This window comes from Mesoplodon bidens (genome assembly GCF_964165515.1).
Source record: "Mesoplodon bidens genome assembly, chromosome: 13".
In the NCBI taxonomy this organism is placed as follows: domain Eukaryota; kingdom Metazoa; phylum Chordata; class Mammalia; order Artiodactyla; family Ziphiidae; genus Mesoplodon; species Mesoplodon bidens.
This window is the reverse complement of record NC_138169.1, coordinates 64,226,392-64,238,936: the sequence shown is the minus strand read 5'-3', so window position 1 is coordinate 64,238,936 and position 12,545 is coordinate 64,226,392. Positions and strand designations below refer to the sequence as shown.

The 12,545-nt window shown below is 36.1% G+C and overlaps 1 protein-coding gene across 4 annotated transcripts in view; it reads left to right on the top strand.

Annotated features, from left to right (window-relative positions):
- SMAD2 (SMAD family member 2) overlaps positions 1–11,633 on the top strand; it is a 100,658-nt gene extending 89,025 nt beyond the window's left edge. For all 4 annotated transcript variants that reach the window (XM_081252556.1, XM_081252557.1, XM_081252559.1 and 1 more), the window contains exons 8-11: positions 1,065–1,277; positions 4,260–4,397; positions 4,581–4,725; positions 8,255–11,633. In XM_081252556.1, the coding sequence (XP_081108682.1) occupies positions 1,065–1,277; positions 4,260–4,397; positions 4,581–4,725; positions 8,255–8,378 (620 nt within the window). In that variant the 3' untranslated portion in view covers positions 8,379–11,633. The remainder of the gene's footprint in view (positions 1–1,064; positions 1,278–4,259; positions 4,398–4,580; positions 4,726–8,254) is intronic.
- Positions 11,634–12,545: the final 912 nt, after the last annotated feature.

Below are 12,545 nucleotides of genomic sequence, written 5' to 3'. Positions count from 1 at the left end.
AAAATGATACTGATAATGTGCCTCAATATTACTAAAACTCTTTTCTCCTGGCACATATAAGAAGTTAATAATCTTTTTATTCATGGAAATCATATTCATTATTCATGAAAATTTTTCTTATATGGCTAGATTTTTATGTATATATTTAGTTTCTGATGTATTTTATAATAGCAGTTATTCATATGAGATATGTGTATAAATATATATAGACATATATCACTCATATGTACATGTAGTATGGGAGATTATATATATATATGTGATAGCTAATACATATGTATATATGTGTGTATACGGTCTGTAGTTTATTCTTGGTCTTCATTTTACCTCACTATTTCACAATTTCTTTTTAGTTTCTACACATTGGAATTTGTTCTACAAAATTGTCATTTTTTTCCCATGATATTGCTTATGATGCATTTTAATCAAAATTACAGCACTTAAATACATGTGATCCTCGTTTTCCCATGAAATATATAGATTCTTTTGATTTATATTCTGTTTCCACTTGCATACTGTATGTTTTCTTTTTTGTGTGTGTATGTTTTATTACTTTCTGTTTCTTGTGTATATTTGGGTTTTCTATTTTTGTAACTAGGGTAACTCAGTGAGAATCTCATGTTAAAATAGACAAATGTCAAAACTATGTCATATTTTGTATCCTATCATGACATTTTTTTCCCCTGTGGCTTTTGACTCATTAATCTTTGCTTCAGCTTTGTCCTACTCTGTCCTACCCCAAATTAACTTTATAATGCAAATTGACTGTGGCACAAGCAGGGTAAAACTACTGTTAGAATAAATGATCCACCATAAAGTCTAAGAAAGCCGTTTGAAGATTAGAATGACTTAATGAGATAGGGGAAATTTGAGAAATTGAAAATCTGGAGTGCTCTTTGGAATCTGGAGTTCGTGATGTAGATGTTAAGTCTGTTTCCTGGGCTGTTGCCAGTGTAGGCTGGCATAGAACATGTAAAGGTGATGATATGCAGTCTATTCTTGGCTTGAGGTGGCTTGAATTATTCACACACATTTCTTTTATGTGTTTGTTTTTTCTGCCCCAGATTTGCAGCCTGTTACTTACTCAGAACCTGCATTTTGGTGTTCAATAGCGTATTATGAATTAAACCAGAGGGTTGGAGAGACCTTCCATGCATCACAGCCCTCACTCACCGTAGACGGCTTCACAGATCCATCAAATTCAGAGAGGTTCTGCCTAGGTTTACTCTCTAACGTCAACAGAAATGCTACAGTAGAAATGACAAGAAGACATATAGGTATTTTTTTTTCCTTATGTGAAAAACCAATGCCATATACTCATAATGTGAGCATTATGTGGTTTACCACATCAAGAGATTGTGTGCAAAAAAGCCTGCCTTCTCTCTCTCACCTTAAGGGCAGTCATGTTTAAGTGCACAGCTTCACAGCTTTTAGTAGATCCTGGTGATCCTTCCATCTGCGAACTTTTATCTTGAGCTTCTGTTAAGTTGGCACCTTCGATACTGGGAAGTCCTTCAATAAATACGTGTTAAAATAACTTTACTCATGGGCTTCTCTGGTGCCGCAGTGGTTGAGAGTCCGCCTGCCAATGCAGGGGACACGGGTTCGTGCCCCGGTCTGGGAAGATCCCACATGCTGCGGAGCGGCTGGGCCCGTGAGCCATGGCCGCTGAGCCTGCGTGTCTGGAACCTGTGCTCCGCAACGGGAGAGGCCACAACAGTAAGAGGCCCGCGTACCGCAAAAAATAAAAAAAATTAAAAAAATAACTTTACTCTGCTGAGCCTCTACCAGTCATAAAATTGTCATGTTCAGATTTTAGGGATGTAATTTTAACAAATCATGAATTTTTTTTTCAGTTTGTTTACGTCTCCTAGTTTTCTCCCCCTTTCAGTGAATTCATATATCAGCTCTGCACACTATTAATCTGAAGCAGAATATCTAAAACAAAAACTACCATTTAATTTGTTCAAAAATAATTCATAGAATCTCAAAATGTGGTAATCCCAGGCACCCTTTCAGCAAGTTGGTGAGGTAAAAACAATTTTCACAGTGGTACTAAGATGCTGTTTGCCATTTTCACTCTCGTTCTCTCTTGACTGTACAGTGAAGTATTCCAGAGGCTTACAAGGCTTATGATTTTGTAAGGAATTAAATGTAGACTCTGATGAGAATTCTACTGGCTTCTCTTAAGCCAGACATTAAGGATATTTGCAAAAATATAAAACATTGCTACTCTTCTCACTAATTTTTTCTTTGGTTTGCAAAATAGTTATTTTTCATAAACTTGTTTATGTTAATATGTAGTGGGTTTATTATTTTGATTTTCAAATGAATTAATTTTTTTGAATCTCAGTTTTCACACATAATATGGTAAGTTTGCATAGATGTAATACACATAAACAACAACTCTTTGGGTTGTCAGTATTTTTTTGACAATGAGGTAAAAAATAGTTTGAGCACCACAAAGATAACTGAACATAGTTCTCATCACCTTCAAGTAACTTCTTTTAATAATAATTTGCTTCTGTTCATTTAATTAACCATCACCTCCTATGAGAAATAATGCTGATCACTAAAGAGTGAGCGTGATATTGCAAAGTGCTAGTGACTTCAGAGGTCTGTTAGTTGGCTCCATGTGGAATTTCTCAAATCTTGCTTGATGTATAAATTTTATATAATTTTCCTAAGGTACTCAGGTATCTTATAGGTGAGGAAGGCCTCTGAATATCTGCCCTCTTTTAACTAAAACTGTTTTGATTTTTCCATGTTCTAATTAGGGCTCTGCTTAAAAATTTAACAAAAGGTTTACCCTACCTTATTTACTTCTGTACAAAATTTTAGAGTGCTGTAATTATTGGATCATCTTTTTTTACTTTTGATTTCTAGTTTATTGGGTGCTTTTGATCAGAAACTATAGCCTGAAAAATCTCTACTTTTTGGACTTAATGTTTTCCTAATGGTCAAGTGAACAACTTTATTTTTTATATAAGTATTCTGTAGTCATTAAGAGAACAGGGCACCAGGTTCCATATTTATGTAGTAAATCTGGCTTGTTGGTTTTTATTTTCTTTTGCTGCATAACATATTACCACACATTTACCAGCCTAAAACCACACAGATTTACTGTGTCACAGTTTTTATGGGTTAGGAGTCTCCTTGGGGTCTCACAAAGGGAAATCAAAGGGTTAGCTGGGCTGTGTTCTCATCTGAAGCTTGAGGTCCTTTTCAAGCTCACAGGTGATTATTGCAGAGTTCACTTCCTTGAAGTTGTGGCACTGAGATCCTCATTTCCTGCAGATTGTAAGCTAGAGGCTGCTATCAGCAACTAGAGGCCACCTGCGTGGCCCCCTCCATCTTCACAGTCAGCAGTGAAGACTCTGTTGTGTTGAATTCCTGTTGCTCACACTTTGAATCACTTTCACCAGGACCAGCCCAGTCCCTTTTAAGGGCTGTCACCTGATTAAGTCAGGCCCACCAAAGGTAGTCTTAGTTTCTTATGGTCAGTTGATTTGAGAACTTAATTACATCTGAAAAATCCCTTTAAGCAGTATGTAGATTAGTGTTTGGTTGAATAATTGAGAAGATAAATACACTGGGGTGAGAATCTTAAGTGCTATCTTAGAATTCTGCTTTTCACAATTTTTTCTTTAATCCTTGTATTGCTAATATTTTATGTATATTTGATCTGCCAATATTTTATGTATATTTGATCTGTCAAATTCTGAAAGGTATATTAAAATCTCCCAATATAATTTTTTCTTATCTAATTCTGCTTATATAAATAGGGACCTGGTTGCCCCCATAATATATATAGTTTTAAAAGAGGCACATGACTAACCTCTTGATAATTTTTATTACCTGTTTTCTTAACCATAGGGGGCTCTTTAAAGAAATACTGTTTATTATAATGAAGGCATATTAATCCAGACATTAGTTAATTCCTTCAAATGAATTCTTTTATTTATTTAGAAATAACTATAATTTGTATGAAATTATTTTGCTATCCATTCACTTTTCTGCGTTGCTTAAGTATTTTTGATAAGCATGTATTATCTTTACAAATCAATAAAATCATTTTAAAAAAATACTTGGAAAAATGTACAGTGGTATGTTTCAAAGTTAGATTTCAGAAAAGCATAGCTATGGAAAAAGTCATCAAAATACTTTATGTCATTTTACTATCCTCTGAGAAGACCCTTTGAAAGTCATGCTGAAATAGTAAATGCTGTAAAACTAATTCCATATATATTTTGTTTTAGGAAGAGGAGTGCGCTTATATTACATAGGTGGAGAAGTTTTTGCTGAGTGCCTAAGTGATAGTGCAATCTTTGTGCAGAGCCCCAATTGTAATCAGAGATACGGCTGGCACCCTGCAACAGTGTGTAAAATTCCACCAGGTATGGATACAACAATGTAAATAAACCTATTGTATCAACTTGCTGAGCTTTTCTTTGCTATTACTTTTAGGAATCAGGAGATGATTTGCATGCTCATATTCTAATATCTGTAGCCCTTTTAAAATGATTTTCTAATAGTAATATTCTTTTTACATAATTTTTTAATCTTTTTCTCAATCGTAGGCTGTAACCTGAAGATCTTCAACAACCAGGAATTTGCTGCTCTTCTGGCTCAGTCCGTTAATCAGGGTTTTGAAGCCGTGTATCAGCTAACTAGAATGTGCACCATAAGAATGAGTTTTGTGAAAGGGTGGGGAGCAGAATACCGGTATGAAATACATATTCGGTTCTTAAATTTCCACAACGTAATTCTTTTTTCTTTCATTCTTTGTATCTTCTGAAGTTCATGTGTATTTATTTTCCTTGAGGTTTATAGAGTCAGCAGATCTTTACGTAAAATAACAAAAGAAAGTTGGAGGCCTCTGGATTCAAAACTATTGCAAATTCCTGTGCTGGCATTATGGAACAAAGAATTAAAACGTGTATGGATGGGTACTGTAATAGAATGCAGAGTGTTAAATTCCATAAATGGCATATTGGAAGGGTTATGTCAGTTCATGGCAGGAGAGGTGTTTCGCTGGGGCTGGGGGAGGTAGTGATGATACAGGGTCTGGGTTCTGAGAGATGCCTAGGATTTCAGTAGTCACGGGTTTGTGGGGTGGAAAGTGATGATCCTAGAGTAGAGTACAGTTCAGTTTGACTGGAGTATAGAAAGTAAAGAAGAATAAGGCTGGACAAAGAAGTTGAGACAACTTCAGTATAAGGTTAAAAGGTGGAACTTCATTCAGTAATAGAAGGGAGTACTTGTTAGGTGCCAGGCACTGTGCTGTGTTTTAGGTGCAGTATCTCACGCCTTTCAACATGGCTAAGAATTACTGTTGCTGTTTTTATCCTTTCTTTATAAGGTTACAATCTTTCTAAGGTAAAAAATGGTCCAAACTAATATTTATTTGGAAATAGGCTTAGAAAAGATTTAATAGTTTGCCCAAGGACACATTCTAAGTGGTAGAGACGGGACTTGAGGAGAGCTCTCCTTGGCTCTTAACCTCTTCTCTAAGGATAGTAAGTAGCAGTTACCTAATTGAGTTTTACCAAAGCTAATCTGTCATCAAGGGGTAAGATAGATTATGCTATTGATAAATTAAACAATTGATTGGATTCCACAGCAAAGATAGGGAATACTTCATCAGCATATTAAAGAATGAAAGTATAAGTAAAATACTTAGTCTTTCTTCAGTTCACATTGCTTACTGTCTGAATGTCTTCTTAAGAAGATATTCGTATAGAATAGTAATAGTACTCCTGTTTCATTCAGCAGTTTGGGCCCTTCTTCAGAATTTATTTCATTTCATTTGAACTTGATTCCCTGTCTTAAGTTTTGTGAGGTGTATGACTTTTGTGATGGTGAGATATGAGATCTACTGGTTTGAATACTTTTATAAAAATATATTATGTGTTACATATGTATATCCTAGAATGAAGACTTGTCACTATTTTGTCCAAGTTATGTTAGTAGAAGAAGTCACTCTTTGACTTTGCTGTAGCTCTCTTTTGTTTTCATCATTTCCCCTTTGAGATGTGATAACTTTAAAGAATGCTGAGTTTCTTTTTCCCTTTGATAAAAAATGATCAAATTGATAATAAAATTAGATCTTATTGATATTAAATTAGATTGATAGTTGATATTAAAATTAGATTCAGATAGTACCATCTGATACCAGTTTATTAGGTCAGACATTTTTTTTTCTCTTCAAAAGATCATAATGTTGAAGAACATGGTAGAAATTCAGTGGAATTAAATACGAATTGCATAGGTCGGGGAGAATTCCATGTGTATCTGTGGGTCTCCTGTTAAGACCAGTTTTGATTGGTAGAGAGAGATACTGCCCTTCATTCACTGTGGACTCTGCTGTTCTTTAACCCAGAGCTAATTTAACATCTATATGAGAAGCAGTAATATACAGTATGTTTTCATGGATAATGGAGTCAGGTACATCTACTTTGGATAATAAAGTAGTTTCCTTTAACATTTACAGATCAAAATAAATCAAATACTCATATATCTGTGAACTGTGGAACCTTTTATCCTTAATGACACTGGTGCTGAGGAGATAGATCTAATGGTTGGATTTCTAAAACTATCTTTTAGTTTCTTTAGTGCCCGCTTGATTGCTTAGCGTAAAAATCAGGAAATAAAGTAAGCAGGAAATACAGATGTGTAAAGAATTCATAGTTAATTGAGAAATACGTCTCAATATGTCTCAGTTAAGTGAATTAGTACTGAAACGAATAAACGGTGGTGGACACATAATGTGTGTCTCAGACCCTGAGACAAGGGTTTGCATGCAAGAAGTTTATTCAGGAAATGGAGGGAACACTGGTCAGGAAGGAGGAAGGAGGGAAGAGAGGTAGGGAGGAAAGGCAGCCAGTACCATTCTTAACCCATCTACTCTAGTGGGTGGGTCACTAGAGCTATTCCCTTAGGAAAACTTTGGAAAACAGTAAAGAACACACAGAATTATCCCACCCAGAGGGAGGGGAAACTGGACGTTTAAATGCCAATTCCTGTGTCATTGCTTGAGGTCTGTTCCTGGGGATGTTGATTTCCTGGCACTTCTGATCTGCTGTGTATGTGGACAGAGCAGAGAAGTTCTCAGGCACAGAAATGCAGATGCCTGCAACTGGAAATTGGCTAGAGAACACTGAAAATCTGAAGGGTATAGTGGGGCACTGACACCATCTGCTACAGAAAACCACATCCTTTGAAATACAGTTTTAAATTATATTGAGCATGTGTCACATGGAGGTGAAGAGTTGATAATGGCCTTTTCTCATGTTTGAAGGGCTGTCATGTTGAAGAAGCAAGCAGACTTACTGCCTTATTGTATATAATAAATAAGAACTAAAATCAGTATGTGGAAGTGACAGGATGTCATTGAACAATTTGCGATTCCCAGAGGGTAGCTCATTTTATTTGAAGTACTAAAGGTGTTTCTTATTAAAAGCCTGCATGGGGCTTCCCTGGTGGCGCAGTGGTTGGGAGCCCGCCTGCCGATGCAGGGGGCGCGGGTTCGTGCCCGCGCCCCGGTCCGGGAACATCCCACATGCCGCGTGAGCGGCTGGGCCCGTGAGCCGTGGCCACTGAGCCTGCGCGTCCGGAGCCTGTGCTCCGCAGCGGGAGATGCCACAACGGTGAGAGGCCCGCATACCGCAAAAAAAAAAAAAAAAAAAAAAAAAGCCTGCATGATTTTGCTAAAAGGGTTGTTGGTTGTTGGCTTTGTCAGGGAAAGTTGAACCCCAACTCTTAACATTCTGTGATAAGCTTGGGTCAGAATTCTCTTTTGTTTTGATATACTTTAAATTTGAATCCTATTCCATTTGGACTTCATTTGCTATTTGAGTATCTTCTATTCTGTGGATGATTAATAAGTAGGGTGACTTTATATATTCTGGTTTGCTTGGGACAGTGCTGGTTTATGTCTCTTGCCCTGGCAGTGATTATTTATAGTAACTACATTCTCTCTTAAAGGTGTCCCATTTTGGACAGTAAATATTAGTTTACTAATTTTAATTTGAGGGGAAAACAGTGGTTTTTTTCTCTTTAAAAGAAAAAAAGTCACATAAGTACTTTGAGGATTAAACAGTTTTCAAAATAGTAGATATGCAAACTTGATACTCGGTCAGAAAAGAATCTAGGTTTTAGTATATGTTGATACAACCTTTTGATTTATCTAAATTCTTCCATAGCCATGTTATTCTTTTAATTTCATAATTATTTTCTTGCATTCCTTTAACAGAAGGCAGACAGTAACAAGCACTCCTTGCTGGATTGAACTTCATCTGAATGGACCTCTACAGTGGTTGGACAAAGTATTAACTCAGATGGGATCCCCTTCAGTGCGTTGCTCAAGCATGTCATAAAGCTTTGTCACCAGTCAAGTCCCATCAAAAGACTTAATGTACCAACTCTTCTGTCCTAGTATTTGTGTGTGGTCCCCGTGGACTGTTTACTATCCAAAAATTCAAGAGAAAACAGCACTTGAGGTCTCATCAATTAAAGCACCTTGTGGAATCGGTTTCCTATGTTTGAATATTAGATGGGAAAATTAGTGTCTAGAAATACCCTCCCATAAAGGAGGAAGAGAAGATTTTAAAGACTTACTGATGTCTTGTTGGGCATAAAACTGAGTGTCCCAAAGGTTTATTAATAACAGTAGTAGTTATGTGTACAGGTAATGTATCATGATCCAGTATCACAGTATTGTGCTGTTTATATACATTTTTAGTTTGCATAAATTAGGTGTGTGTGTGCTGCTTCTTGATTTAGGCAAGCCTTTATAAAGTTACAGTACCTAATCTGTTATTCCCACTTCTTTGTTATTTTTGTGTGTCTTTTTTAATATATAATATATATCAAGATTTTCAAATTATCATTTAGAAGCAGATTTCCCTTGTAGAAAAACTAATTTTTCTGCCTTTTACCAAAAATAAACTCTTGGGGGAAGAAAAGTGGATTAACTTTTGAAATCCTTGACCTTAATGTGTTCAGTGGGTCTTAAATATTCATTCTTTTTGTGTTTGTTTACTTACTGCTAAAACCTTACGGAAATCTTTCCAAACCTCTCCTCCGTTTCCACTTTTGTCCTGATACCAAAACAGTGTAGCGTGACATCCATCACCAATAATGGTTGTACTGATACCGCCAGCACCAGTTAATTCTGGGGTACGGTAACAAATCATATGGAGTAAGTCCCTTTGTCTTACACCAAATTTCAGTTTCAGCAGATGATAATAGACTTGTGTAACCTAGCAGTCTTTTGATTTATCTTTACACCTCATAAAAAATGCACAGGTGACAGTATAATTATTTTCAGGGATATGCTACAATTATTTCAATATATTTATCCTTTTTAAAAATTCAATCTATAAACACTCTTTAAAAGGGTATTTTAAAATATTTCAATAGCAAACCTAGTGCTCTTTGAGTTGAGTTTCATTTGATTTAGTTACCAGATTGTATTCTGAAATGGACCTTTTGTAAATGTAATTGCTTCAGCAAAATACCTAGAAAAGTAATGCTGAGGTATGATCATCAGGTAAAGGCCATCTGTTTTTAAGGTATGTTGTATTAAATTTATACAATCTATGTTATTTTACATAATTATGAATTCTAAATTTTAAAATTTGGGGGAGAAGCAGTTTAGCAAGTTTTTTAGCTTATAATTACCTACACTCTGAGCTGTTCTTAACTAATCTTGAATATGTGGTGACTGTTAGAACCGACCATGCATTATGCTCTACAGTGACAGGAGATGTCAGAAACTCTGTTGGAAGTCCACCCTGCAGCAGATAATCCTTATGTTTATTGTTAACTCATTGCAGTTTAAACATTTCTTGTTTGCATCTCAGTAGAAATGGAAAGTAACCACTCCTGGTCCCCTTCTAGTAAGTTTTCATATTTTTAAAGACAGAGTATCTTTGGTACTTGTTTTTTGAAACCATATTCACCTTTATCTACAGGTGTTATTTTCAATACTTTCAGCATTGGTTGTTTTCTATTAGACATTCCCCATTTTTCTATATTTGTGTATGCATGTATGTGTTTATGTATACTTGGTATAGTAATTTTTTATTCATTCAAGAAATATTTATTGTTCACCTGTTACGTGTGCCAGGAACTTTCTTAGCCTTTGGGTAAAGGTGAACAAGACAGATAAGGCCCTTGCCTTTGCTGAGATAGCAGTTTCTATAATCCTTAATTAGCTTATTTGTCTATGAAGGAGATAAAACAGGGTACTGTGATAAAGCATAGCAGGGGGAATGCTTCTGAAAGGTAGTGATGCTTGAGCTAACACTTCGGTGAGAAAGGGGCAAGCCATGTGGAGAGAAAAATAGGCATTCCTGGCAAAGAAAATGGCATCAAATGCAAAGGCTTATTTTAAAGGAAACTCATAATTTACTAGGTGTTCATGCTTTATACAAAAACCTCTACACAGGTCCAAACTTGAGGATCAGATTGGTTCTACAGTTCATAATAGTTGAAGGTGGCCTTACTTTGTGATAGATTGCTTCATGTGTCATTCTCACTAATATTTCCTCTTCCTCAAATCCTTACTGTAAAAAGTTTACAACAGGTCAGTACCATTTAATTGAACAACCCTTTTTTCAGTTCTGCCTTGGGCAAATTTTCACCATTGTAGTGACTGGCTGCTTGCTTCCAGATGTCCTGCTGCCCGATAATTATTACTTCTACAGTCCATCCTGTGGATAGAGTAAATGTCCCAGGTATTACCACCGTCAGACATGTTGGAAATGTGGAGGCTCTGCCCTTTGGAAGTGTTTACTTACTAGAGGACTTGTAGTGATGTTAGGGAACACTGTTCTTTGTCTGGGGGTAAAGAACAACTTTGAAAGTGGTAGAACATCCTGGCAGTTGCTCTTGCATTGATATGTTAAGCAAAGCAGTGCCATCTGTAGCATTTCAGTAGTGGATCACATCTCTACAGTTCTGGTGGCATTCTTCTGTACAGTATGAAACTGGGACTCATTTGGAAGCACCCATGTATTCAGCGGTTAGACCTGTCAAGCAGTTGACTTTGTGGTGGTGGTGGTTACATTTGTATGAGTATGTTCAATGGTCTTCCTTGCTTTTTAATGCGATGCTGGGTTTGCATTCTGTTTTGGCCACTGTGGCCTAATTTTTGCTGATTGTTTTTTCCCTTTATAGGGTTTGTTTTCATTCTTCTAAGTGATAAGATCTCCTCTCTGTAGAATTTTGTCTTTATTTAGATTAGCAACATCATTTAGAATTTCTTCTACACAGTGCTGGTAATTTCCTCAGTTTAACAACATGAGAACTGAATGATCATGCTTTCTATCACATTTCTAAGATGAATGGTGGTTTTCACAGTGGATTACATACACCTTAGGGCTGGTTTAGGGAATTGGACGCTGGTGACATTCCCATTGACTTTGGCCTGGCCAGTGGCAGCTTCGTTTTTATTCTGTGTTGGAGTTCCACGTAGGAACTCCAATAGAATGATTTCTTTCTTAAAAAAGTTTTACTGCTTAAAAAAAAAGTTTGATTTTCCTGACTAGGTTTGAACTATACCAGTTAGTGTGCTAATTGTACATTATGATATACATTCATTCAATAAACATTTATTGATGCCTGTTCTTTACCTACCCAGTGTGATAGATGTTGAGTAATAAAAAGATAACTGGGATTTGGTACTGACTCTCAAGCCATCTTAGTCGTGTGGGGTTACTTTCTCTCTCAGGACCTGTCACTTTGCCAGAAGAAAATCTGCCTAATTTTTCTTGAAAGCTATATATTCTTACTCTGTATTCTTATTCTTATTCTGTATTCTAAGTATATATTTGCAAATTTTTAATATCTGGGGTTTTTTTAAACCTCACATCATATCTAGTTTTGCTTGGTTCATCTGTCCTTTAAACATTGCCAGATATTCTCCTTTGTTAAAATTATTTTATTGATAATTTCACTTTATTTGTGCCTTTATTGTCAGTTTCATCAAGACTAAGATTTTGAACTTGAAAAACAATCAGTCTAGTCTCTTGCTAGTTGAAATCAAAAGAGTATATATACCCAGCTGGTTTCTCTACCTCTTCCAAAAATTGTCCAAATATACCTTTAACATCTTTCTTTTTTTTAAATAACTAAATACTTTTGAGCATTTACTCAATAATCAGTGCCCTCCTGGTCCGGTTGATGGTGGGATGTGATGTAACGCAAGACAATCCTCACTGTACTTAGCGTCTGTCTTTATGTACCGTCTTTACTTTCATAGCTAAACATTCCAGCTTCACAGTGTGCCACCCCTCCACCATTCCCCAGTATCTCTTTAGATAACTAAGTAGACTGGACATAAGCAACCCGTGATCTTGTCTCTTACTCTGGTGCAACACATTGAGATTTAGACATAACACATTATTGCCCATTTTCTTTCCTTCGTGAACTTTATTTTGCTAAGTCCTTTATATTCATCAACTGAATTTTATTCTTCCTTCCCTTCTCTTGACAACATGTATCCCTAGTGGTTTTGCTAGTTGCCCTCTTCCTTGCCA